General features: G+C 41.2%; 2 protein-coding genes across 2 annotated transcripts; one reads left to right on the top strand and one right to left on the bottom strand.

The window, feature by feature from the left end:
- LOC101715095 (olfactory receptor 5B12-like) lies at window positions 1-945 on the top strand. The gene has a single exon (XM_004869743.1). It carries the CDS (start codon window positions 1-3, stop codon window positions 943-945), a length of 945 nt encoding a protein of 314 aa, XP_004869800.1.
- A 10,398-nt stretch (window positions 946-11,343) lies between these two features.
- LOC101715455 (olfactory receptor 5B12) lies at window positions 11,344-12,288 on the bottom strand. The gene has a single exon (XM_087203592.1). It carries the CDS (start codon window positions 12,286-12,288, stop codon window positions 11,344-11,346), a length of 945 nt encoding a protein of 314 aa, XP_087059718.1.
- Between the last annotated feature and the right edge of the window lie 15,211 nt (window positions 12,289-27,499).

The following is a 27,499-nucleotide window of genomic DNA, read 5'->3' as shown; positions in this document are numbered from 1 at the left end:
ATGGAGAACAGCACTGAGGTGGCTGAGTTCCTCCTGGTGGGGTTAACCGCTGACCCAGGTCTGCAGCTCCCACTCTTTATGATCTTGTTCCTTGTCTACCTCAGCACTCTGCTTGGGAACCTGGGAATGGATGGGCTGATCCTGCTGGACTCCCGTCTCCACACACCCATGTACTTTTTCCTCAGTAACCTCTCCCTGGTGGACTTTGGGTATTCTTCAGCTGTCACTCCCAAGGTGATGGCTGGTCTCCTTGCTGAGGACAATACGATGTCCTACAATGCGTGTGCCACCCAGTTCTTCTTCTTTGTAGCCTTTATTACTGTGGAAAGTTTCTTGTTGGCCTCCATGGCCTATGACCGCTATGCAGCAGTGTGTGAACCCCTGCACTACGCCTCCACCATGACCACAAACAAGTGTGTGTGTCTGACCACAGCCTGCTATGTCTGTGGCTTCTTGAACTCCGCCATCCATACTGGGAACATCTTCAGGCTGTCCTTCTGTGGGTCCAATGTGGTCGATCACTTTTTCTGTGATGCCCCTCCTCTCCTGGCTCTCTCCTGCTCAGACAGCTATGTCACTGAGACAGTCATTTTCTTAGTGGTGGGTTTCAATACTCTTTTTGCTATCCTGGTCATCTTGATCTCCTATCTGTTTATATTCATCACCATCCTGAGGATGCGGTCCTCTGAAGGACGCCACAAGGCCTTTTCCACCTGTGCCTCCCACTTCACTGCTGTCTCCATCTTCTACGGGACGGTCATCTTCATGTACCTGCAGCCCAGCTCCAGTCATTCCATGGGCTCAGACAAGATGGCGTCCGTATTCTACACCATGGTGATCCCCATGCTGAATCCACTGGTCTACAGCCTGAGGAACAAGGAGGTCAAGTGTGCCTTTAAGAAGGCTGTGGAGAAAACAAAGTCTTCTGTACGATTCATATTTTAGTTACTCGGTCTGTCTTTATACAGTTTCATTCACCTCAGATTACTCTTTTTCTATTACGTCTAAGGTATAGGCTCCCTGAAAAACAGTTTCTATTGACTTTTTCTTCCAAACCTTGTTTTTTCACACTTTCCTTTTTCTTTGGGTTGCACATATATTTTTGTTAAAATCTTGCCATTTTAAATAATAAAAAGCATATTTTAGAAATCATTTCTTCCAATCCAAATCCGGGTTGGTAACAGAGTTTGTTTGTTTGTTTAGTGATTTTCCTGGATCACCTTTATTATTTCTGTATTCCTTGCTATGTGTGCCCATTGAAATTTTAATTAGCTTTATGGTTAACTAACAATTGGGTATGCTTCTTAAATGCTCTAAATCATTAATTCTCATTCTATTCTGCATCATGTGTTAGAGGATATTTTCAGTATTTCAGCAGTTTAATTTCTTATTCTTGTCTTCCTACTTTTTCTAGCCTCAGACTGAGGCAAGAGTGAGAGAATAACTCATTTTCAGGCCTTTTTCTGGGAGTATAAAGTTTTGGGCATGTGAATAGTTTTCACAATGTCTAAGTATATATTTGAGCTTTTCAAAGCCTTCTATGGATTTGAAATTTCTTCAAAAATTTCTGTGAAGTGTTTGATCAAACTATTATTTGCTCCAGTCTTATTCATATCTTCAGAAAATTGCAACGATGTATAAATATCGTTCAATGCTTTGACACATGCCTTAGGAATATCAGTTTTCTCCTTGAGTGAATTTGAGGCTGAAATAATGGCAAAAACTTGATCTTGCTCTGGTCCTGCACTGATCTCGGCACTGTGGGCCCAGGCATGACCTGGCAGTGTAGTGCTGGCAACCATGGACTGTCGCCCTCCCTCTCTCCCACCTTTAGGCAACACAGCATGAAGAGAGTAATCATTTATTGGGGGAAAGAAGAGGGAATTTGTTGCCAAGTCGTTGTACAGGATCCTAGACCTTGGTGAGGGCTACAGCTGGACAGAATCCTGTGGAACTGACCACAAGAGAGTGACTATGTCCAAAGTGTCTGGATTTACTCTGACTCTAGGTCAACACTGGTGATGAACTACCTTTTTTTTAAAAAATTTATTTGTACATGTTTGCAGTTCACATAGTTTACAGTCATCTGGGGAATGGTTAAATGTACATATTAGTTTCTTTGTTTCTTTTTCTTTATCCTCTTCCCCTTCCCTCTCCCACCCTTCCCTCTTCCTCCAGTTCCGCATCCCATTTTTCATTCCTGATGATATTGTCTTAGCTCATGTTATGGCCTATAAAGTTTCCATTAATTGGGGTTATTAGGTTCCTGTATGTGGCATATCTTTATTCTTCTTATTTCCCATTCCTTTCCTCCTCATCCCTTGCCCTTGTTCTCTTGGACTACATACCTGTTGCAAGAGATCCATCCCCTTGTACTTTTCTAGCCATCCTTTATTACAGGTTACCTTTTAAAAATACTTCCCCAGTTCATTCTAAGCAACATAGCAATTGCAAATTTTGTACAAACTTGGGCTTGGGGGACCTTCTACTGCTGAAACAGTACCAGTACACTGACTGTGGACTAGTAGTAAAATGAGACCTGGAGTGCCACCTACTGCTGACATGGTAGAAGTGACGACATGCTCAGAAAATAGCCTGTTTAGGAATTCTGGGAAGGCAGGCACAAAAATACCAATTATCAAGTCTGGGACAAATACCTAGTATTTCAGTTCACATTTGATGCCACACACCAACAAGCATTAGGAACTTTCACAGAGTTCAGACTTCACATAACCATCAAAATAAGGTGCTAGGAATTGATTCTAGAGCAACCAATATGTGAGAATTCTTGGAGAAAGAATTCAAAATAGGTGCTTGAAAGAAACTTAATGGGGCCAGGGATTTAGCTCAGTGGTTCCGTCACCTGCCTCACAAGAGCAAGGTTCCAAGTTCGATCCCCGGTACCAAAACAAAGAAACTTAACAAACCTCTAGAAGATACAGAGAAAGGACTCCATGCTCTAATAGCTAAATTTAAGGGAGGTACTAAAGCAATTGAAATATCAAACAAAAACCCTTGAGCTAAGAAATACACTAAACCAAACAAAAATGTGATGGAAAGCATTAAGAGACGAAGAAACAAAAAAAGCATTGGTGACATTAAAGACAGGCTATTTAAAAATATACAATCAGAAGAGAAAAGGAGGAATGAACAAAGTTTATGGGAACATTGAGACAGCATTAAAAAACAAATATACAGGTTTTAGGGGGTTCAAGAGAGACTTGAGAATCCCAAAGGTTGCAATCTTATTTAAAAAGACAATAACAGAAAATTTATTAAACCAAGAGAAAGATTCAAATATCCAGGTATAAGAAAAGGCTTAAGCTCTAGTCCCGTCCATGAATGCTGTTCCCTCAGGACTCAGTCACCTCCTCGGGCCTTCCCTCCCCACACCATCACTTTGAAGGCCACCCATTCAACACATGAATTCAGGACGGACAAGATCAGACCACAGCACTTAGGAAAATTGGTGTAGGACTGAATTAATCTAACTCCTGCCAACATTTTTGTCATTTCCATTGTTTCAAGAGCAATGTTATTATTCATTATTATGATACTGAAATATTGTTAAACAAAACATGTCATTAGCCTAAAATAATCTTATGGTCGAATATTGCACCCAGGATGTGGAATTTACCACCCAAAGGGAAAATGGTAGAAATTAATGCACAAGTTGAAAACACTAATTTTTACCTTTATAGTGGTACAGTTTTTGGCTTTTGGATCCAGAGATCCCTGTTTTGGACAGAACTTCTCCAGAGCAGGGTGAGTAAGACAACCTCTATTCCTTCAAAACCTTCCGACTTCAATAAATTTACCAGATAGAGATTTCTCAAAAGGAAACTTTTTTTTTTTTTGGTACCAGGGATCAAACTTGGGTCCTTGCGCTTGCGAGGCAGGAGGCCGAACCACTGAGCTAAATCTGCGGCCCTCAAAAAAATTGTTTTAAAACTATAAGAATCATTTTAAAACTGCTTTACTATCTTTTCCACATTTGAAATCTTATGTTTGAGTCCAACACCTTCATGGAGAAAGAAAGGTTAATTTATTTTAGTCTTTGGAAAAGAAAAGCAGAACTACAAATGCTTTTTAAGGTACATTTGATCTTTTATAATTTTTTCTTCCATTGATGGGAGGCACTCTCATGGCTGAAATGTCATCTAGATAGTTCTCAGGGAAAAATAAAAAACTCATTCTTCTGACAAAGTGCTCTTTTCTCCCAACACAAATCTCATGCATTCAAAGAATAACACAAGTTCCAAAGCTCCCTCAAAATCTTCTCCAAACCTTCTTGGACAGACACCACCATGGCATTGTCACAGACTATATTGCCTTTTCAGTCTACATTTTAAAAATTTCACTTGTCATTTTGTATACATGGAAGTCACTATTCTGGCTTCAGATAGCATAGAGGTGCTGCATTATTTTCTATGTGCCCATCGCCAAACCAGAGGCTGTGTCACTTTGCCAGCTAACCCTCACCAGTCACACAAAGTTCCATTCCCAGGTCACCGACATGAACACTGAACCTTACTTAGGGCTGAATGGCAGAGGTCAGGTCTGAGGCCAAGTCACTTGGAGTCTAAATCTTAGCTCTTTATCATGAAGGAATATTATTTTAAACTCTTCACATTTAACCTAAACTGGGCACAAGAAAGCAAGTTATTCAACTGACCGCTTTCTTTACTGAGTGATCACATCTATCATTGGAAGTCAATATGGGTGATTGGAACCCATGAACTTGGGAATCAAATACAGCTGTCGGCCAGTGTGACTTTGTGGAAATAACCCACACTTCTAAGTTTCCGCTGAGGGAAACTGGACTCACGAATCTTTACAACTATTTTCAGCTCTCCAGAAACATCACTGCAGTTAGACAGGAGCATGGCTCTTTGGAAGCACCAGCCTATCAAGCCCCACAAAGTGCGGGATGCTGCTAGCTTCTCAGTCCTCTCTGCAGGCACTGAGGGACTTCCTGTGTCTGACCACGCGGTGTGCAGATTACCAAGCCTACACTGGTGCACATGACACAGCCTCGACCTCAGGGTGTTTGGTGGACTGAGACAGACATCTACACTGATGGGTATCACATACTGGTCTCTTTCTCCATTCCCAGGTAGAGAACACAATGTTCTCAGCTTCGCAGAACTGCGTGATGGTGGTTGATCTCATTTGGAGATTTTCGTCCACCAATCCATCCGGTCATTAGTAGATACTCTTGCAAATGCTAGAGAAGTCAACAGTGACAGAATTAGAACTTAAGATCAGGACTTCTCAGTCTCCTACCTTCTTGTGCTTGTGTGAATTGATACCTCTTCATTTCTGTGCATTTTATAACTGGCTGCTAAGCATGGTTTCTCTCTCATTTGTTACCTTCTGTTCCTTCTTCCTTTTGTTTTGCACCATAAATCTGGGCTTCCAGATTGCAATAACATGATAAAATGACACCTTGTTTGATCCTCTCAGCCACCCTGGGACTGGTCAAGGTAATTCGGATCATCATATTCTCTTAAAAAGAAAACTGAGATTGATATAGTTTAAATAACCTATTTGATGGTACATGTTCTAATGGGAATCCATTGGGTTTAGATGTATAAATTCTGGATCCATGAAACAGATTTTTAAAAAGCAAACTATTCAAGCCAAAGCTCTGAACAAGCTAAAGAAAAGCCACCTGCCTGTGAGCATTTCCCTGGTTACCTCTGCCCTTACCAGTTTATGTGGACAGTAGATCTGACCTGGAAACTTACCTGTCTCCCTCTGAGACGTAAGCTGCAAGTCCAGCCCCTTCGTCTGTGGTGATCAGGTCACAGGGCATGAATGTATTCTTTGAAAGAAGAAAAATAACTAAATCAGAAGACTCAAAGGCTTGGTCAAAAAGCTTAAAGCTGTCTGGAAGTAGGGAGAAATTGGAGAAAAGAAAAAGAGGCTGTTGGCCTGGAATCAGCTGACAAGCTCTTATCCCGGATCCTCTGGACTCTTCTTACATAACCACTTAGCTATGATAAGAAAATAAGAGAATCCCTGCGATGCCTTATAGCTGGCTAAGAATGATAAATTGTATCATCCATTGGGATGATTGGGATTCATTCTCATGGGCAGTGTTTTGGGCTCTTGGTAATGTATCACTTTGGGGCAAGGTCATTGTTGCTATAGATGACTACTGACAATTGCATGAGTAAGTGATGGTCAAAGTGAGTCTGCTTCTTGGGCTGCTCCCTCTAATATGAAGACAAATGGAGTCAGCTCAGTAGTTGATCTGCTGGAGAATGAAAACCAGAAGCTAATTTTGTAGCTGTGGAGCTCACAGGGGACAAATACTCCCTGAGAGCTGTAAAACTTGATCTCACCCAACAAGGGATCAGGTGATTATCCTGCCTGGGGGAACCCCGCTCTGCTTCTGTGGAGGGTCATGGGTGTACGCCCATGATTCGCAGTAATTCTCCCTGAAAATACACAAGTAGCTCAGCGCATGACCTCCAGGACTGTGCCTTCACATAAGCATTAGGAGATACAGACCCACATTCTGTCACTATGTAAAGCAAGCAGCTGCCAGGAATTAGTCCTGCCCATAATTCACTGTACGGATTTGAACCACTGGGAAAAAATACATCAATTGGTTAAATGTGTACTGATGTCAACAGGTTTCAGCCACAGTGATGAAACACAGACACAGACCGAAGCAAAATAAGTATCAGTTTCATATTCATGGTGCTGAAGTCCAGTTGGAAAGATAGATACTAAACACCTTAGAAACATGATTACATGCAAAACATATACAGACTGTGTAAGTACAAGTAGGAAAATGAAGGAGAAGAAATCTACATTGACGGATCTAAATATTTTCCCAGAAAATGCATTCCAAAGAACAGCACAGGAAAGATCAGTGTAAAGGGAAGGAGAAACGTGAGACAAAGGACCTAAGCTCCAAGGGAGGAGCAGTGATGGTCTGAACGGCCCCTCCAAACTCAGGCCGAAGTTGAATTGCCAGTGTAACGCTGCTGACAGCTTCTGGGCAGGCTGCTTGGCTAGGAGCAAATGCGGCGACAGAGTTGAGAGGGGACGCCTGGAAGAGGCAATGGGTTGGGTGAGTGTCATCATTGTTGTAAAGGGGGTTGCAACCGTGGGCCCGCCTACTCTTTGGTCTGGTGTGAGCTTTCTTCCCATTTCCAGGGCATGCCTCCCGGGATCTCTGGACATAGCAGGAAGGATCTCACCAGGCACAGCCCTGGAGTCCCGGACTGCCCAGCCTTCAGAATGTGAGAAACAAATCCCTCTTCACGAAGGACCCAGCCTGTGCTAGTCTGTTTCTGCAGCACAGGACAAATGGCGACAGTGCAATCCACAGAAGACAGTGTAACTTCCCAGGTAGAGAGCTTCCCCAGTGGTTTTCATTTGGAACAAAACCTGAAAAAAATCAAAGCAGAGGCACAGGGGCATCCGCATGGGGCAGAGCAAGAGACACAGACTTCTTCCCCAATAGAAATAGCTAATGAGATGAAGACCTTATTTTTGTTTGTTCTGTCGTCTTTCTCTTATCACTAGAGTGGAATCTGCGTGAGAGCAGGAATATTTATCATGTCATCACCTACGATGCGGGGCCCCTGGTGACCTTCCAGTCCAAGCATGCTGAGAACACCTAGTACCCTTAAACAGCATCTGGCTGAAAACAGAACTCACTGAAAAGGGTGGAGCTGATTGAATTCCTTTGATACCATCTCTGGTGAAACCTGGGTGTCTTATTTGGGAAAACCCATAGGCCTGAAAGAGTTCCACAGGCAGGGTCCTAAATAGAGTTTTGGGAAGGGTCCATCAAAAATAAGCACCCTAAAAATGATGCATCAGTTTGAGTTGTAGTGGAACTGGATATGCCTCTTCCAACTTCCCACTAGTTTATTGACTGTATCTTCCTTTTTTCTGCTGGACACATCTCTTTAATGCAACTAAACGGACAATAAATTCCCTTACTTGTTACTCTCACTGGATAGAGTAGACTGAGTCCAAGATAGGGTTTGGGATTTGTTCTGTGGTGGTGGGATGGAACCCGGGCCTTCTCACTGAGCCACATCCCAGCCCTTTTTAACTTTATTTTGACGCAGAGTCCTGTGGAGTTGCTGAGCTGCAGGCTGGGCTCAAACTTGTGATCTTCCTGACTCAGTCTCCCAGAGTGCTGGGGCTATAAGAATGCTTTGCTGTTGTTCTCCCTTCCCTTTTCTTTTGGTACCGGGGATCGAACTCAGGTCCTTGCACTTGCAAGGCAGGCGGCAGAACCACTGAGCTAGATCCCTGGCCCCTAGCTTTCATTTTTTTCCAGATCCTGCCAGCCCTTGGGCAGCCTTGCCTTGAAAGTAACAAAACTTTTTTGTTAAGAACCAGGATTGTCCTAACATGTGTCTTGAACTACGACCTGATTTTCCAATGCCTTCCGAGAACCTCCTTCAAGCTTGGGAGCAACTCCCACAGGATGCTGTCCCTCTGTTTGGCAAATTAATTTTGTCTAATTTAAAGCTTGAGATATCAGAATCATCTCTAACATAAATGTATTGCATAGAAATGTTTAACCTAAAATGAATAGCTTCTTGTTTTATGGTTTGTACTCAAGAACAATTTGTATTCTGAAATATCATCATGTCATTCCTTAAATTTATCACAAAGTGGAGGAGATCAAAGTAAGCATTTAGGGCCAAAAGGCAAGCAGTAAAAACCTGTTGCCTCTCTCTGCACAACCAATCCTGGGACATCAGAGAAGTGACAATGAAACTGACAGAGCCTAGAGTACAATACAGAGACCCTGTCAAGTCCCCGGAGACATGAAAGCTTGAGTCTGTGCTCTGCCCGACTGCTTGCTCATGAGCATCATTGTTCTCCTGGCTCTGCTACTTCTGATTTTCAAACTTCCAACCTCACCAGCAGCCTCTTTGGTCTCCAGCTGCCCATGGGCAAATCTGGGGACATTTCTGCCTCCATAACCATGTGGGCCAATGCCTTCTGATTGTCTCTCTGTCCATCAGTCCATCCACTGTACTGGCTCTGTTGCTCCAGACAACCCTGATGAATGCAGATTTTTGGGCCAAAGCTAGTTCTGAATGATCAGAATTTTAAGGAGGAGTTTTCTCAAATTGCTTTTGGGTTTTCTGGAGTTCATTTTGTAAGTGTATTAGAGTCAGTGACTTTGAGCTGGGATGCTGCTCTTTCCTTCCCGTAGAGCCCTTGGCCCTGAAGCCCTGACTCACACTGGAATGCGCATCCTCAGCTCTGGCTCTCAGCCCTGTGTGCTGGACCCCTGGCCCTCCTGAGCCTCCAGTTTTCCAGAACAGAGGATCCTAGGATTTCTCAGCCTCCATAAACACATGAGCCAGTGCTTTATGATATGTAGTATTATCACATATAAAATAAATAAACATGAAATATTAAAAAGTAATAAAATGCAAATTGTTCAGATTATGTGCATATGCGGAAATGTTTCTACCCTGGAGAAACCTGAAAATCCTGTTTTCTCATCTCTGGCTGACCCTGAGGATCTCTACAACATAACTAATGAAGAAAAAAAAGGAGAACTCAGGTAATATCAAAGAAAGGAGAAAGTACAACTGATATCATGGAACTATGGGAGATCTTTATAGACTACTATGAATAACTGTGCCAGAACATAGATTACCTAGGAGAAATGTACAGTCCTGCCCACATACATCTTGTCATGATTGAGTCATGAGCATAGGAAACCTGAGCAGATCAATAATAACTAACAAGTTTGTATATGTGCTAAGAAAGCACATAAGTAACAAGATGGAACTGACAGTAAAAGAAATCTTTCATGCAAGGCAAGAGTAGATGGCTTAACTGATGAGTTCTACCAACATTTAAAGAACTAATACCAATTTTTCTTATATTATTCTTAAAAATTTAAGAGGAGAGAATGTTCTCAACATCATTTTACAAGACTTGCATCACTGTGATACTCAAACCAAAGACACAACGAAAATGAAGCCACGGGTCAGTTTCCTTCATGAACAGAGACACAACAATCTTTGGCAAAATACTAGAAAACCAAATCCAGCAGCACCTTAAAATGGGATTTTTAAAAAATGGGATTTATTCTAGGGATTAAAGGATGGGTTTTCATACATAAATCAATAAATGTGATACATCACATCAAAAAAGAAGAAAACCCATACATTTCATTTGTTTCTATGTTGTCATATCTTTTTTATTGAAAATGTTATATAAGCACATTATATTTTTAAATAGTGATTCCTTAACATGGAAGTTTAACTTACCAAAAAAATACCTATCCATTGCCATTGAAAAGATGAACAAAGAAAGAAGCAAAAACAAATCTGCACTTGGGATCTTTTGAAGTATTTTAATAAAGGTTAATTCACAATTTTTATAAACATTTTTATGACAGTACAAATTACATTTATAATTTTTATGAACATTTAAAATATTCCCAAAAGCCAGGTACAAAGAATAAGTTCTAGTGCCCTGCAGCCTAGTGGGGTGATTTTTGTTCACAATAAACTATTAAATATTGTATGAAGTCTAGAAGTGTGGAACTCAAAGACTGAAACCCTAAAGACATGGCAAGGAGAGGGAAGTGACAACTGCCTTGTTCTGATTGGTACATGCTGTTTGCCTGTGTTGAAATACACAGAATACCCGGCTAATTGGTGCTGTTAATGTCTACTTAATTTTTTTTTTTTTTTGGTACCGGGGATGGAACTCGGATCCTTGTGCTTGTGCAGCAGGCAGCGAAACCACTGAGCTAAATCCCCGGCCCCTGTCTACTTAATTTTAATGAATTACAAATAGGCCCACTGTAGATGGAGGCATGAAAATATATAAAATTTTAGTAAGCTAAATTTTTTTTTGGTTAGTAAGCTAAATTTTTACTTAAATTCACATATTTTTAAATGTTTTTATACTGTTTCCACTAAACAAGGAAAACAATATTAAGAATATGGTCTCAGATACCAAAATAATTGCTGCAGATTCTACTACACAACAAACCCATCCCACGTGTGTCTTGAATTCATGTCTCCATCTGTAGGTGTGCGAGTCCTTCCTTTGTCATGGAGGATGCATGAGTGGCTTACACTTGCATATGTATGCGGGCTTTGAGAGTTTATAATCTTAAAAGTCAGAATTCTACATTCATATATGAGTCTAACCTACTATTTTCAGACCTCTTGTTTTTCAAGACATATGGTCTGTGGACTTAATATATATAATAAAAATGGAATAAACTAGATATCAGTGGGCTCCCTAGGTAAATATTCTATGTCTATTTATCATCTATCTGTGTAAGATGGATGAAATTGTCTTGTGACAGACTTGGTGTAACTAAAATATGAATCCCACAGAAGACTTTGTTTTCTCCACAGCCTTCTTAAAGGCACACTTGACCTCCTTGTTCCTCAGACTGTAGACCAGTGGATTCAGCATGGGGATCACCATGCTGTAGAACACGGACGCCATCTTGTCTGAGCCCATGGAATGACTGGAGCTGGGCTGCAGGTACATGAAGATGCCTGATGCATAGAAGATGGAGACGGTGGTGAGGTGAGAGGCACAGGTGGAAAAGGCCTTGTGGCGTCCTTCAGAGGACCGCATCCTCAGGATGGTGATGAATATAAACAGATAGGAGACCAAGATGACCAGGATAGCAAAGAGATTATTGAAACCCACCACTAAGAAAATGACTATCTCAGTGACATAGCTGTCTGAGCAGGAGAGAGCCAGGAGAGGAGGGGCATCACAGAAAAAGTGATCGACCACATTGGACCCACAGAAGGACAGCCTGAGGATGTTCCCAGTATGGATGGCGGAGTTCAAGAAGCCACAGACATAGCAGGCTGTGGTCAGACACACACACTTGTTTGTGGTCATGGTGGAGGCGTAGTGCAGGGGTTCACACACTGCTGCATAGCGGTCATAGGCCATGGAGGCCAACAAGAAACTTTCCACAGTAATAAAGGCTACAAAGAAGAAGAACTGAGTGGCACACGCATTGTAGGACATCGTATTGTCCTCAGCAAGGAGACCAGCCATCACCTTGGGAGTGACAGCTGAAGAATACCCAAAGTCCACCAGGGAGAGGTTACTGAGGAAAAAGTACATGGGTGTGTGGAGACGGGAGTCCAGCAGGATCAGCCCATCCATTCCCAGGTTCCCAAGCAGAGTGCTGAGGTAGACAAGGAACAAGATCATGAAGAGTGGGAGCTGCAGACCTGGGTCAGCGGTTAACCCCACTAGGAGGAACTCAGCCACCTCGGTGCTGTTCCCCATGGGGAGCTCCGTGGTGCCCTGGAGCAATGAGAAAGGAGAGTCTGGGTCACGGGTGGGGAGGACCTGCTGAACTTTGTCAGCCCACGTGCACTGAGCCTTATTTCAGCACTGCTGTAACTGTTGCCAAAACCTGCTGTGAGAAATAAAAATGCAATTTTAAATTATTGGTATATCTTATGGTGTCCCAGATGAAGGAAATTTGGAGATAATTCATTCTGATATCTTCACTTCTCAGAAGATGGAACTAAAGTGCAGAGAAAACAATGTATTTAAGATCATCATGTTAATACTAGCTGGAAAAGGTCAGACTTCCCTTTCCAAATTTCTAAAAGAAACGAAAATTATTTTTTGCACTAAGGTAATAGAATTTATTGTCTTAGTCTACTCAGGCTGCTGTAACAAAGTACCATAGTGTGGTTAGCTTCTAATTGTTTAGTTCTCTGTTTTTGTTTTGTTTTTTTTTTTTGGCGCTAGATATCAAACTTAGGGCCTTGTATATGTTAGGCAAGTGCTGCATAACTAAATCTCACCCCCGTGCTATGGATAGCTTCTAAACCACACCGATTTATTTTCCACAGTTTGAGGCTCGGATGTGTAGCACCAGTGTCCCCGCAGCTGTGGTATCTGGTGACATCCAGCCCTGTGGTTTGTGCCTGTACATCTTCACTGTGCTCTTACCTGGTGGAAGAGGCTCCCTAGTTCCCTAAGATCTCTTTTATATGGACACTGATCCCAAACCCAAGAGTTCTTCCCTCCTGAGCCAATCGCGTTCCAAAGGCCTCACCTTGTAATAATAGCACCCTTGATGCTGGGATTCCAACATAAGAATTGTGGCAGTACACAAACATTCAGATCATGGTGCTTAGTAAAATTAATGTAAAGTTGAATTAATTTACTCTTTCTTGTCATCATGGTGAAAGACAGTTACACAAAATATCCTTATCCTAAAGCAATCTTGTGGAATAATATGGTACATGGGGTATGTAATGTATCACAGTAGGAAAACAATAGAAATTAATGTACAAGGAATAACTGCATGCCCACAAGAACAGCTTTTAACTTTATCACCTGAAAGAGTTTCTGAATGTCACACACATGTGTCCTTGACATCCTGCCTTTAACAGGGCACAGGTCAGGGACCCAGGAAGCATATTCAGCTCCCCCTGTGCAGCGTGGATGAACCTTTGTGGTAGGAAAAGTCACCTGGCCACCACTTCCCTATCAACTCATTATCAGCATGACTGGAGTCCTCTAACTTCTTAGATGTCATGATTCAGTCAGAGGGTTTGATGTACCTTGGTTTAAAAGGTGGCTCATATGTGATGAAGCTTCCAGACAGAGGCAAAATCAAAGGTTTGATAAAGTCACTCCTGTCTTTTGCTTTCCTCCTAAACTCCTAGGAGGAGTCTCCACCTATGTTTCACACTATATTCCTCTCTGTGAGTGTGTGGGACCATTCCACTTGTCCAGAATATACAAATCATTTTATTTTCTGAGTCACTTTGGGTATAACTAACCCACAGCATAAGGAATTTTCTGAAGCCTGTGTGAATGCCTGTTATGGAATCTCCACTTGTTTTTCTGAATCAAGAATCTCTACAGAATTAAGTCTCAAATTTTGTCTTTAAACTTTTTAGCTAAAATTAGTTTAGACTAAAAATCTTTAAGTTCTTGATTTATACTCCAGCATGAGCGAGTTGATCAAATCATTCATTTTATCCAATAAGTTTTATCATGTCTACCATGAGTAAGATATTGCCCCAGACACTCGAAATAAAAGGGAAAACAGCACTTTCTATGGAAACTAAATTTTTTAAAGGAAGGCAGATGTAAAATAAAATGGATGGTGGAAATATATAGTATGTATAGAAGTGTTTTAAAAAGTTGGGTGAGAGGTAAGCCAGGTCAGGGATGAGTGAATATAATTCTACATATGACAGTGCGGGAAAGCTTCAGGGATAAAATCAACTTGGAGAAAGAACGAGTGTAGATCTTGGTTGTACTTGTAGGAAGAGCATTCTAGGCCATAAGACCACTACGTGGTGCTGGTGTTTGAACGTGAGTATTCTAGGGACAGCAAGGAAATCAATATGACTGCCGTGAGGAGGAAAGTTCAAGTCAGAGATGTACTGAGATGGGAAGACATAATGACCTCATCCTCTCTTTTGAGCTCTTAACCTTTTATTTTGAGTCAGACTAGACAACATAAAAAATTGGACAAAAAGTTCACATAATCTAATTTATCTTTTCAAAGTATCACTGTAGCAAACCTGTTGCTAATTGAATTTAGCAGGATAAAGATGACAGGTACTAAACAAATAGGAACACATTGTGCTATTTTAGATAAAAGACAATAGTGGCTTGGACCAACATGGAACAGAAAAATAAAAAATTATACAATTTCAAATATGTTTCGAAAGTGGAGTTGACTAGATTTCCTGATATAATGAGTAAGGGTATGAGAGAAAGAGAGGAATCGATGCTGACTAAAATTTTTGTATCTCTACAGGATAATGTAGAGGCAGATGTTTGGGGGGAGGGAGGAATATAGGTCTTTTCATTGAAGTTTCTTTTGGCCACACAAGAAGTGGTGCATAAACAATTAGATACAGAAGTCCAAAGTTCAAGGCGGGGAGGCCAGGTCATGTTAAATTAATTTGAGCTATGTTGTGAAGTTCATGTGATTCACAAATATATAACATATATGCATATATACAACATATACACATATATCAGATGTATATTCAATTAAACCTACCTGCCTAAATGAGATCATCAAAGTAGTTTAGAGAGACAAAAGTCAGCATATTCTAATGTTATGAGTTCAAAAAGAAAAAGAGTTCTGTCAGAAAGACTGATGTGAAAGAGGAAATTACCACCACCAAAGATAGTGTCAAGGAAAGTGTCTCTAGGACATAGATTTCAGTAAGAGCAAGCAGGTAAAGGTGGCTTTCAGAGGAAGGGCTAAGTGTGTTTTGCGTTATGCTGATTACTGGCTGCGAGTTTCAGAGGAGGACACAGTGGAAGAGTTTCAGGAGTTGGAAAGGAGTGGGAGCTGGAGCCAGTGCAGGGGATGTGTAGAGATGACTGGCATTGTCCTCTGTGGAGCACAGGGCTAATGAGAGAATCCTCAGCTTCATGGTGAGTGATAGAGAAATAAACAGAATAATGCGGACATGCGTTCTATGATCTCGCACTGCAAGCAGTGTTGGAAAGGTAGCTGGGTAGAACAGAATTGTGACAGACACATGCAGAGCTCTAGGCAGAATTCCTTCTTGCTCTAAGTGTGTGTGGGCCATTACCCACAACAGATGACTCCATAATTCATTAAAAGAACTATTCAACGGAGTCACTACTACACAGTTCTCAGATTCCAGAAAGAACAATGTGATAGGAATCATGTCAAAACTTTTTACCAACTTTCTTGTCCACATGTCAAATCTTGGTTTTTAGTCCAATATCCTCCTGGAAGAAATAGAAAATGAAAACTTGTTTTAGTCAATCAAAAATATGCCATTTAAATGCCCAACCTTTTATGGATGGAGCAGGCATATAGTTGGTGGTTGGGACAAACTGAAAAATCCAGTCTTCCTGGCATAATACTCTTTTCCTACTACAGATCTTATGCATTAAAAGAATAACACAGAATTCAAGAGTTCCCTTGAAGTCTTCCCCAAACCTTCATCTTTAGACACCACTACACTATTATAATCAGTACATTGTATCACTTTGTTGCTCTACTTGTTTTATATTTTTCTTTCATTACAAATTTTTAGATAGAATTCATGATTAATTATGAATTAATTATCTATAGATATAAATTATCAAGCATTTGGTATGTTCTCATCACCCAGCTGGTCACTGTTATTCTGCCTCAGACAATCTTCACACATCCTGTGAGATAGTATTCCCAATTCACAGATATGGAAATTTGAGCTTACATTTAGGTACGTACTGGGGCTGAAAAAGTAGCAGAGGTGAGATGTGAAGCCAAGCCATTTTGTCTTAGCTTTAAATCATGAAGAAATATTATTTCAAACTTTTTACATTTAACCTGAACTGGGTACAAGAAAGGAACTAGTTTAATTGACTGCTCATTTGACTGAGTGATCGCATCTATCATTGGAAGTCAATATGGATCATTGAAAACAGTGAATGTGAGAGTCAAATACGCTGGCCAGCTTGCGTAGCTTTGTGAAAATAATCTAACTTCCGAGTTTCAGCTGAATGACAAGCACTGGATGCACAGATATTTACAACCCCACATACTCCTGCCCCAAAATATTTTGAATCCTCAAAAGGGGACGTGACTCTTTAGTAATGATCTAGAAGCCCCACACAGTGCTGAGCCCTGCTCATCCCTTCATTCTCTGGACTAGCACAGGGTCTTGGTGGTGCAGGATGTTGTGCTAATTTCTCAGTCTCCAGGGATTCACGGGTCACATTTCCTGACCCTAGGATGCTTCACAGACTGGGACAAACATGTGAGTGAATAAATAGGTGTTATTATCTGTTCTGAGAGTGAGACCCTTGCTTTCTTATTTGCTCATAACACTGGGTGGCTGATTGTTTACAGTCCGTCCATGCAATAGTTTATAAACTCGGTTTCCAACACCAGATATTCCTTTAGTGGCAGAATATAATAGCTGTATACTGATGCCCCCTTAGAGCCACTCAGCAAGCCTGGGATTTGTTAAGACAACTAATATTATCACATTTCCCAAAAGAGAAAACTGAGATTGCCACAGTTTAAACAACTTTTAAATTAACTTTTTTTTTTTTTGGTACCGGGGATCAAACTTGGTACCTTGCTTTTGCAAGGCAGGCAGCAGAACCCCTGAGCTAAATCCCCAGCCCCTAGTTTAAACAACTTTTACAGTCTTACAAGTTCATACTTAGCAAAGCAGGGACTGGAGACTCTCTTGTACTTCTTTCTACTCTATGTCACATGATAAAGACGTGGTGTCCCAATGTTTGGACATGAAATTTCTGATTGTATGATACAGAATGTAAGAAATACTCAGGACATTCAAGTGTACACTCTTGAGTAGGCCATGGCAGGGACAGCTTCCCTGTAGCATTTCTTCAGTTACCTCTCTGCTGCTCATTTTTGCAGAAGGAGAATCTGACCTATAGACAGACTTACCTTCCTCTCTGGGCAATATGACACCCAAGTCTGGCACTGACAAACAGGGTCAGGGTTCAGGGCAGAATTGCAGCTCTTGACAGAAGAGAAACACTCCATGTGGAGGCTCTTCTTTAGTGTTTGTAAAATATTTAATATTCTGCAGAATCAGGGAGAGAGCAAAGAAAAAAAATGGTTTGGCCTTGGAATCAGCTAACACAAGTTCTGGTCCTAGATCTGCTACTCTCTCTTCTTAGATCAGTCACTCAAATTATCTGAACCTCAATATCTTCACCTATAAAAAGGAAAGACTGGAAAGGTAGCTCCAACATCATCTTTCCTGAAGTACTGCCGGTGTGCTGAGAAGATAAGAAAGTTTCTATGATGTCTTATATTGATGAGGACCGATCATTATTATCACAATCAATAGTATTATTGCTCCTTCTGGACATTGTTACAGACCCCCTATAATTTGTCACGTGGAAGAGAGGCCCTTGTTGGTACTGGACAGCTATTAATAATCATGTAACAAAGGAATGTCAAAGGGGCTCCTCTTTTGGGGCTAATCCTTCCAATATGAGGCCAGGTGGAGTCACTGGGAACTTGAAATGGTGCAATGAGAAAACCAGGAGTTATGTAGACATGGAGCTCTCTTGGGACAAATATCCCATGAGGATTCAACAAGTTCTTATGCTACATAACTAGGGAATGGGTGATTAAAGTTTCTAAGGGAGTCCAGCTGTGGTTGTTGAGAAAGACCATGGGGTTACTTTTACTAATTTAAGTAATTCTTTTGATAGTGCACAAATTGAGCCATGGTCTGATTTCTGCAACTGGACATAGACATAGGAAGATAGAAACAAAGTCAAACAAGACAGGCACACCCCATAAACTTGTGCTGCGTTGATATCACCTGACATATTTGAAGTCTTGAGAAGAAATTTCAGTTTATTCTACTGTCAGTTATTGATCTCAAATGGGTTTCAGCCGCTGAGCCTTGGGACTAAAAACCTATTCAAAATAAACACTGTTCTTGCTTACATTCATGGTACTTGGCCCCAGTGGAGAAAATAGACATTGAACAAACTTGCTAAAAAGCACACAAGTATATGTACAAAAGTCCATATTATATAAAATAAACAAATAGTTATACATAGAAAGTAGAGAGAAAAGAAGAATTCTACTTTACAATGATTGGTCAGTATGTTTTCTCAGGAAGTTAGCCTTCCACCCAGGCCTAAAATTGGTGAAGAACCAGCATGGAAATGCTTGTTTCAAGTGAAATGAAAAGTATACAGTAAAGGCTCTGAGTTTTAGGAAGTGGTACAACTTAAAGGAAGCCATGGGACTGCAGCACCGCCTAGATGCCAATACCCTTGGCTGCCAGAGACTCCTGCAGTAAGTCTCTAGTCCCCACCTGCCCAGTGTGTGATGCAGGCCTGAAGAAAGAACACACTAAAAGACAGAACTAAGAGAGAGAAAGCGGGGCCCAGGACGACCAATGCTGGTGCAACTGACAAAGGCCTTGGGCAGTCCCAGCACTGACTTTTATTGGCAATCAACTGGGGTAAAGGCGATGTGTGGTTTCTATAGAAATTAATGTAAACAAGGCTCATAAAGGACAACACAAAGCATTCTTGAATTAGGAACAGAACAGAACAGACTGGGGAAGCTCAGATCTTTACTGTGAGCATCACTTCCTGGCTCCAATGTGGATCCCTCAGCTTGGTGGCACAAATCCTTCATCTCACCAGCATAGATTTTCTGGCTTCCACCACTGGCCTTTGGGCCTTCCAGGTGCAGATCCTCAATACAGACAAGCATGATGCATTGCCATATGCTCTAGGCTACTGGGTGGACTTGTATAGGACACTGCCTTGGACTCTAGGCCTTTAGCTGGATTTGTGTGGGACACTGCTAGGATTCAGACCCTCAGCTGAATCCTTTGGGCTTCTAATGTGTGGTTAAAACTCTTGAACTCCTTTGGATTTGACTCTTTGGGTAATTATCATAAAATAACCTTAAAAGTTATGTGTCCTATATTTAATGTATTCCCTTGTTGAATTCTTCTGACAAGGTCAGATGATCAATGGGGTTTTAGCAAAAGTCCGATTCACAGTGGGTCTGATAGGTCCTCAAATCCATCCTGCAGTCATTTCCTCTGTTCCAGAATGCATAATTGGGGTAGATATACTCAGCACTTGGCAGAACCCTCAAATATTGGTTCCCTAACCTGTAGTGTGAGGGCCATTATGGTTGGGAAGGCAAAATGGAAGCTATTGGAGTTGCCTTTGCCTGGTAAAATAGTAAACCAAAAGCAGTATTGGATTCCTGGAAGGATTGCAGAAATTAGTGCAACCACCAAGGACTTGAAGGATGCAGGGTTGGTGATCCCCACCACATCACCATTTAATTCTCCCATTTGGAGAAGGGTCTTGGAGAATGACAGTGGATTATCATAAATTAAATCAAGTGGTGATGCTGACTGCAGTTGTGATACCAGATGTGGTTTCCTTGCTTGAGCAAATTAACATATCTCCTGGTACTTGGTGTTGGGAGCAATGCTACATAATTCTAGGGAAAAATCATTTGAATAGGCCTAGTTCTCCTGCCTACAGGCCAGCAATAACACTCCAAAACATACTTCCATTTTGGCCTCAGGTCACAAGGGAGATCTCAATGATCCCATGATGCTGTAATCCTCCAGGATAAGACCACACCTGTGGGAGATGCCCTGGGAGGAACCAAATCTTCATCTGTGTAGTTCCTGGGAGGAACTAAATCTTCATCTGCATAGTTCCTCATTGTTCTTAGATTTCCGCCGCCCCCACCCAGTCTTTTGTTACACCTTGTTCATCCCAATATGATACTGAAATCTACATTATTCATTTGTTACATTTGTTTCTTTGGATGTACTAAATAAAAGGTGCTGCAAGCTGGGGCTTCTTGTCTTTGCTGCCCAGAGCAGCACTGATCAGACCCAAAGCTCAGCTTCTTCTCAGTCTCATTTTTCTACCTTTCCTGTAATTCGCCGTGTGCTGCCGTGGCTCGCAGGAGACCAGGACTCACTGCAGAGGTTCTGGTAACGTCCCCTTCCCCTGTTCCCTACAACTTGGTATGCAGCTATTGATTTGGCAAATGCCTTCTTCTCCATACCTATCCATAAGGACCATCAGAAACAATTTGCTTTTAGCTGGCAAGGCCAGCAATACACCTTCACTGTCCTTCCTCAGGGCTATATTAACTCTCCAGCCCTGTCACAGCGTAGTTCGTAGGGATCTTGATCACCTTTCCCTACCACAAGGTATCACACTGGTGCACTACATTGATGATGTTATGCTGATTGGACCAAGTGAGCAAGAGGTAGCCACTACTCTGGGATTGTTAGTAAAACATTTGAGAGCTAGAGGATAGGAATAAATCCAATGAAAACCCAAGGCCCTTCTACGTCAGTGAAATTTCTATGAGTCCAGTGGTGTGGGGCACGTAGAGATATCCCTTCTAAGGTGAAAGATAAGTTGTTGCATCTGGCTCCCCCTACAACCAAAAAAGAGGTACAATGCCTAGTGGGCCTATTTGGATTTTGGAGGCAACATATTCCTCATTTAAGTGTCTTACTCTGGCCCATTTACCAAGTGACTCAGAAAGCTGCTAGTTTTGAGTGGGGCCCAGAATAAGAGAAAGCTTTGTAACAGGTCTAGGCTACTGTTCAGGCTGCTCTTCCACTGGGACCATATGGTCCAGCAGATCCAATGGTACTTGAAGTGTCAGTGTCAGGTAGGGATGCTGTTGGGAGTCTCTGGCAGGCCCCCATAGGTGAATTGCAGTGGAGGCCTTTAGGATTTTGGAGCAAGGCCTTGCCACCACCTGCAGACAACTACTCTCCATTTGAAAAACAGCTCTTGGCTTGCTACTGGGCCTTAGTGGAAACTGAATGCTTGACAGTGGGACACCAGGTGACTATGTGACCTGAGTTGCCTATCACAACCTGGGTATTATCTGATCCACTGAGTCATAAGGTTGGACATGCACACAACAGTCCATCATTAAATGGAAATGGTATATACATGACTGATCCAGAGGGTACAAGTAAATTACCTGAGGAAGTTGCCCAGATGCCTATGGCTCCTACATCTGCTATATTACCTTCTGTTTCTCAGCATGCACCTATGGCATCATGGGGTGTACCATATAATCAGCTATCAGAGGAAGAGAAGGCTAGGGCCTGGTTTATGAATGGCTCTTCATGTTATGCAGGCACTACTTACAAGTGCACAGCTGCAGCATTACAGCCCCTTTCTGGGACATCCCTGAAGGACAGAGGTGAAGGGAAATCATCACAGTGGGCAGAACTTCGGGCAGTGCACCTGGTTGTACATTTTGGCTGGAAGGAGAATTGGCTGGATGTGTGACTGTATACTGATTCATGGGCTGTAGCCAATGGTCTGGCCGGATGGTCAGGAACTTGGGAGGAACATAACTGGAAAATTGGTGACAAGGATATTTGGGGTAGAGGCATGTGGATAGACCTCTCCATATGGGCAAAGGATGTAAAAATATTTTTTTTCCCATGTGAATGCTTACCAAAAGGTGACCTCAGCAGAAGAAGACTTTAACAATCAAGTGAATAAGATGACTCATTCTATGGATAGTGGCCAACCTCCTTCTTCAGCCACCCCTGTCATTGCCCAATGGGCTTATGAACAGAGTGGCCACGGTGGCAGGGATGGAGGTTATTCATGGGCTCAGCAACATGGACTCCCACTTAACAAGGCTGATTTGGCTGCAGCTGCTGCTGAACGCCCAACACACCAGCAGCAGGAACCCACACCGAGTCCCCGTATGGCACCTCTCCCCAGTGATCAGCCTGAGACCTGGTGGCAGGTTGATTATATTGGACCTCTTCCATCATGGAAGGGAGTGTCCTTTGTCCTCACTGGCATAGACACGTATTCTGGATAATGGATTTGCCTTCCCTGCACGTAAGGCTTCTGGCAAAATTACCATCTGTGAACTTATGGTATGCCTTATCCATCATTGTGGAATTCCACACAGCATTGCTTCTGACCAAGGCACACATTTTACAGCCAAAACAGTGAGGCAATGGGCTCATGCTCATGGAATTCACTGGTCTTACCATGTTCTTCACCATCGAGAAGCAGCTAGATTGATAGAAAGGTGGAATGGTCTTTTGGAGACACAGTTACAGCACCAGTTAGGTGGCAATAGCTTGCAGGGCTGAGGCAAGGTTCAAAAGGCTATATGCTTTGAATCAGCATCCACTATATGGTACTGTGTCTCCCATAGCCAGGATTCATGGGTCCAGGAATCAAGGGGTGGAAATGGGAATGGTACCACTTACCATTGCCTCCAGTGATCCACCAGCAAAATTTTACTTCCTGTTCCCACGACCTTATGTTCTGCTGGCTTAGAAGTCTTAGCTCCAGAAGAGGGAAGGGTTATACCAGGAAGTACAACAATGATACCATTGTTGTGGAAGCTAAGTCTTCCCCCTGGTCATTTTGGCCTCCTCTTGCCTCTCAGGAAACAAGCTAAAAAGGGAGTTACAGTGTTGTCAGAGGTGACTGACCCAGACTATCAAGGAGAAATTGGACTTTTATTCCATAATGGAGGAAAGGAAGAACATGCTTGGAGTGCAGGAGATTCCTTAGGGTGCTTCTTAGTATTACCATGCCCTGTTATTAAAGTCAATGGAAAACTACAACAATCTAATTGAGAAAAAAGATAAATGGTCCAGAAGCTTCAGGAATGAAAGTATGGGTCACTCCTCCAGGAAAAGAACCAAGACTTGCTGAGTGCTTACTGAAGGCCAAGGAAATACAGAATGGGTAGTGGAAGAAGGTAGCTATAAATACCATCTATGACCCCGTGATCAGCTACAGAAACAAGGACTGTAATTGTACTACTTCTCTTCTAATATTGGTTCTTAAGGATTATTAAATCTGTTATAATGTTCAAGGTATAAAATGTTAGGAGTAAGCATTACCCAAAGAAACTTGCCTTCCATCCTGGGGAGGGAATTAGTGCATTTCCATTTGTAGGCAGAGTAGTCATAACATGTTAGGGATAATTGTGGACTCATCTTTGTATCTGGAGACTGGTTTAAAGAAATGTGTCTGGTTGCCAAGTTGACAAGAGGTGGATTGTGATAGTTGAGCGATTGTGTCAAGTTGTGAAGTTTTGCTAAGAGAAGCTTAGCCCAATCAGCTCAGCAATTCCACACCTTAGGGCTTGGGAGATTCACCCCAGGGCTGCTCTTTGCCTGAGTGTTATAAAGGGGAAATGAGGAAGGTAGAGTTCCTTCTTCTGTTCCTTTGGAGGAGCTCCAGTCTTTGCCTTCCGATGTAGACCCATTTTATACCTTGAACACTATTCTAAATTCTAAATTTCATTTGGAACCAGAAAAGACTTAAAAAAGGAAAAGCAATTCTGGGCCACAAAGGCAAGGCATGAGGCATCACAATCCCCAACTTGAAATTATACTACAAAGCTATTGTGATGAAAGCATCATGATACTGGCAAAAACAACAACAACAACAACAACAACAACAACAACAACACCAGATCTGAAGATCAATGGAACAGAATGGAAGATCCAGAAACAACTACAAACACACTTGGCTACCTTATTTTTGACAAAGGGGCCAAACACCCTCACCAGAAGAAAGAGAGCCTCTTTCATACATTTCACTGGAAAAACTAGCTTCCCAAATGCCAAAGATTAAAGGTAGACCCATATCTGTCACCATGCACTAAACTAAAATCAAAATGGATCAAAGATCTAAATATTAAAGCAGAAACACTAAATCTTCTGGAAGATAGAATAGCTGAGACTCTTGAAGACACTGGTGTAGGCAGACTTCATGAACAAAACCTTGATCGCACAGGAAATAATACAAAGAATCAACAACTGGGATTCCATCATATTAAAAAACTTTTGTACAGCAGAAGAAGTCACCAACAGAGTGAAGAGATGACCCACAGAATGAGGAAAAGTTTTTACCAGCTATTTCTCAGACAAAGGACTAATACCTAGAATATATAAAGGACTCAAAATAATCAGACCCCCCCCAATTTAAAGACTCAAATGGGCATCTGAAATGAATAGACACTTCTCAGATGAAGAAGTACAAACAGCAAATAAATGTATGAAAAAATGTTCAATATCACTGGTCATCTGAGAGATGCAAATGAAAATTACACTGAGATTCCACCTCAATCTGGAAAGAATGGCTGCTATCAAGAAATCAACCAATAACAAATGCTGGAGGGACTGTGGGGAAAAAGGAACCCTTTCCACTATGGGAGTGTAAATTGGTACAACCAGTATGGAAATCAATATGGAGATTCCTCAAAAATCTAAAACTAAAGAATCCATTTGATCCAACTATTCCCCTTCTTGGTGTCTTCCTGAAGGAACGAAAAGCATCATACCACAGAGATAAATGCACATTCATGTTTATAGCAGCACAATTTGTAATAGCTAAATCTTAGAAACAGCCCAGATGCCTATCAAGGATGAATGGTTAAAGAAAATGTAGTTTTTATATGCAATGGAGTACTACTCTGCCATAAAGAAAGATAAATGAGACAATTTTGGGTAAATGTATGCACCTTGAGACCATACTTTTAAGTGAAATAAATCAGACAAACGTGTTTAAATATCACATTGTTTCTCTTGTATGAAAAACTCAAAGGGTAAATAAGGACCAAAATACTGGGAGTTAGGAAGAAAATGTTCAAATGGGAAGGAGAATGAGGGAGAGGAGAGGGAGAAGAGAAGAGAGGGAATAGGGATAAAAAATTTAAAAAGAATGGAAAGAAAACAATAGAAACAATATTTTGTAAAGGCAGAGGGGAAGAAGGATTAAAGAACAGGGAAGAGAAAACATAAGAATTAAGATATATTATGTACAGGTGCAAATTCCCTATGATGAACATGATCATTATGAATGCCAAAGTATACCCATAAAATTAATAAAAAAGAAGAACCAATATATGTCATGTACAGGAACCCAATAACCACAATGAAGATAAACATTTTATGTCATAAATATGAGCTAAGTATAATAATAGTAGCAAGAATGAAAGTGGGGAAAGGGGCCATAGACAAGGAGGGAGGGAGGTGGGTGGGAAGGGAAAAGGGATTAAAAAACACACCTGTATTATGTGCATGTACCAACCCCCAGGATGAATGTAAACTTTGCATACTGCAGACATATACTGATAAAATAAAAAGAAGACTTAAGTATGTACAATCCCTACTCAAGGACATTTCATTTCATGAGTTTATGATGAGGAAATGAACTACAATGAGCTGGGCTTAGGTTTCCATAAAAGAAAAATAACCTACCACCAGGCTCAGAATTGTTGAAGGAGTTCCTTTCTGTTTTTCAGGTAAAATGTCATAGTATTGACTTGCCCTTTCAGGCTGAATAGTTTCTGCGAGGTGCTGTACTGTGCCCTGCAGGATGTTTGCTGCCTTAGCCTCCACCTGCTAGGTCGCCTGCACTCCCTCCCCCAGGTGTAAGAAATAAACATTTCTGCAAGCACTGCGAAACATCCCAAGAGAAATTTTTTTCTATTTAGAACCAATAGCCCAAGTAATTAGAGTATCAAAAAAGAGAAGTTAAAATGATTAAGTCTTATGGAACACTATCTTACCCCATTTGTACTGCTATAGAAGAATATCTGCAACCAAGGAATTTATAAAGAATGTAAATTTATTTCCTATCAAGGCGCTGGCAGATTCAGGGGCCTCAAAGCTCTACTTGCTTAGGATCTCAAAATTAACTGGAAATGAAATAATAAGCACATTTTTGTTCTGTACTAATCACCTGCACATCTGTGAACATATCCTGTCTTATTTATTTGTCCTACTTATTTTAAAATTGTTTTGTGTATTTATTTATGAAAATATTTTTGAGTACATAACTTTATAGGGAACAGTGCATAATTTGATACATGTATACAGTGGGTAATGATTGAATCAGGGTAATTAACATATATCTCTCTCCTTAAATATTTAAAAAAATTTCTTTGTTAACATGTAATAATTGTGCATGTATGGGGCACACTGGGATATTTCAATGTATCTATATAGTGCATTAATCAAACTAGGGTAATTAATGTTTCCATCTCTTTGTTACCTTATGTTTGGCGCATCTGAACTCTTGTTTAATTCCTCACAGAATATATAATAGGTTCTTCTGAATTGCAGTCACCTGATCATGTTACAGAGCACAGCCTTTATTGCTTCACCTGGGCTTTGGTGCCTGCTGTCCAACCTCCCTCCAACCTCCTTCCCCTTCCCCTTCCCCTTCTCACCCTCCTGTAATCACTGTCACGAGTTCCAAACAACTTTTTAACACCTGCATTTGAGAGAGCATGCGGTATTTGTTTTCTGTGTCTGAATTATTTCAGTTAACAGAACGAACTCTGGTTTCATCCATTTTGCTGCTGCAAATGATAGGTTATCACTCTTTTTATGACTGAATAGTATTTCATATATATCACTTTGAAAATCCACTTATCGATTGATGAGTATCTAGATTGACTCTACATCTTAGCTACTGGGACTCATGCAGCAGTAAATATGGACTGCAGTTGTCTTTTTGATATGCTTACATCATTTTCTTTGGGTATTTCAGAGCTTTGCAAAACCCACATGCCTGTATCATTTCCTAGGTATCTCTTAAGTTTCTGACTGGTCTCTTGGTTTTTCAAGAGTATTGTAGTCTCAGACATCTGTGATTTAACCTTTCCTAGGTTATCTACTAAGCCCAATGAACTTTCCTAAATTTCTGAAGTGACATAAGCTCTTCAAAAATCTTAAGACTTTTAGGGTCATAATTCTGACAGGAACACAGATAAGGGCAAGCAGCCATACAAAGGAATTGAAGTTTTCATGCATTACCAATGGAAACCAAGATGGTACATGACTTTAAAAATAGTATTTGGAAATGTTCTATAATGTTAAACATGAATTTACCATGTGACCCCACAATTCCACTTCAATGTATTCAAATGCAGGCCTATGTTCACACACAGACCTGTATGAAACTA

Source organism: Heterocephalus glaber, unplaced genomic scaffold (genome assembly GCF_053883595.1).
Source record: "Heterocephalus glaber isolate CG9 unplaced genomic scaffold, H.glaber_assembly_v1.0 deba00001805, whole genome shotgun sequence".
Classification (NCBI taxonomy): domain Eukaryota; kingdom Metazoa; phylum Chordata; class Mammalia; order Rodentia; family Bathyergidae; genus Heterocephalus; species Heterocephalus glaber.
Note: the sequence above shows the minus strand (reverse complement) of the source record. Positions and strands in the feature narration are given on the sequence as shown.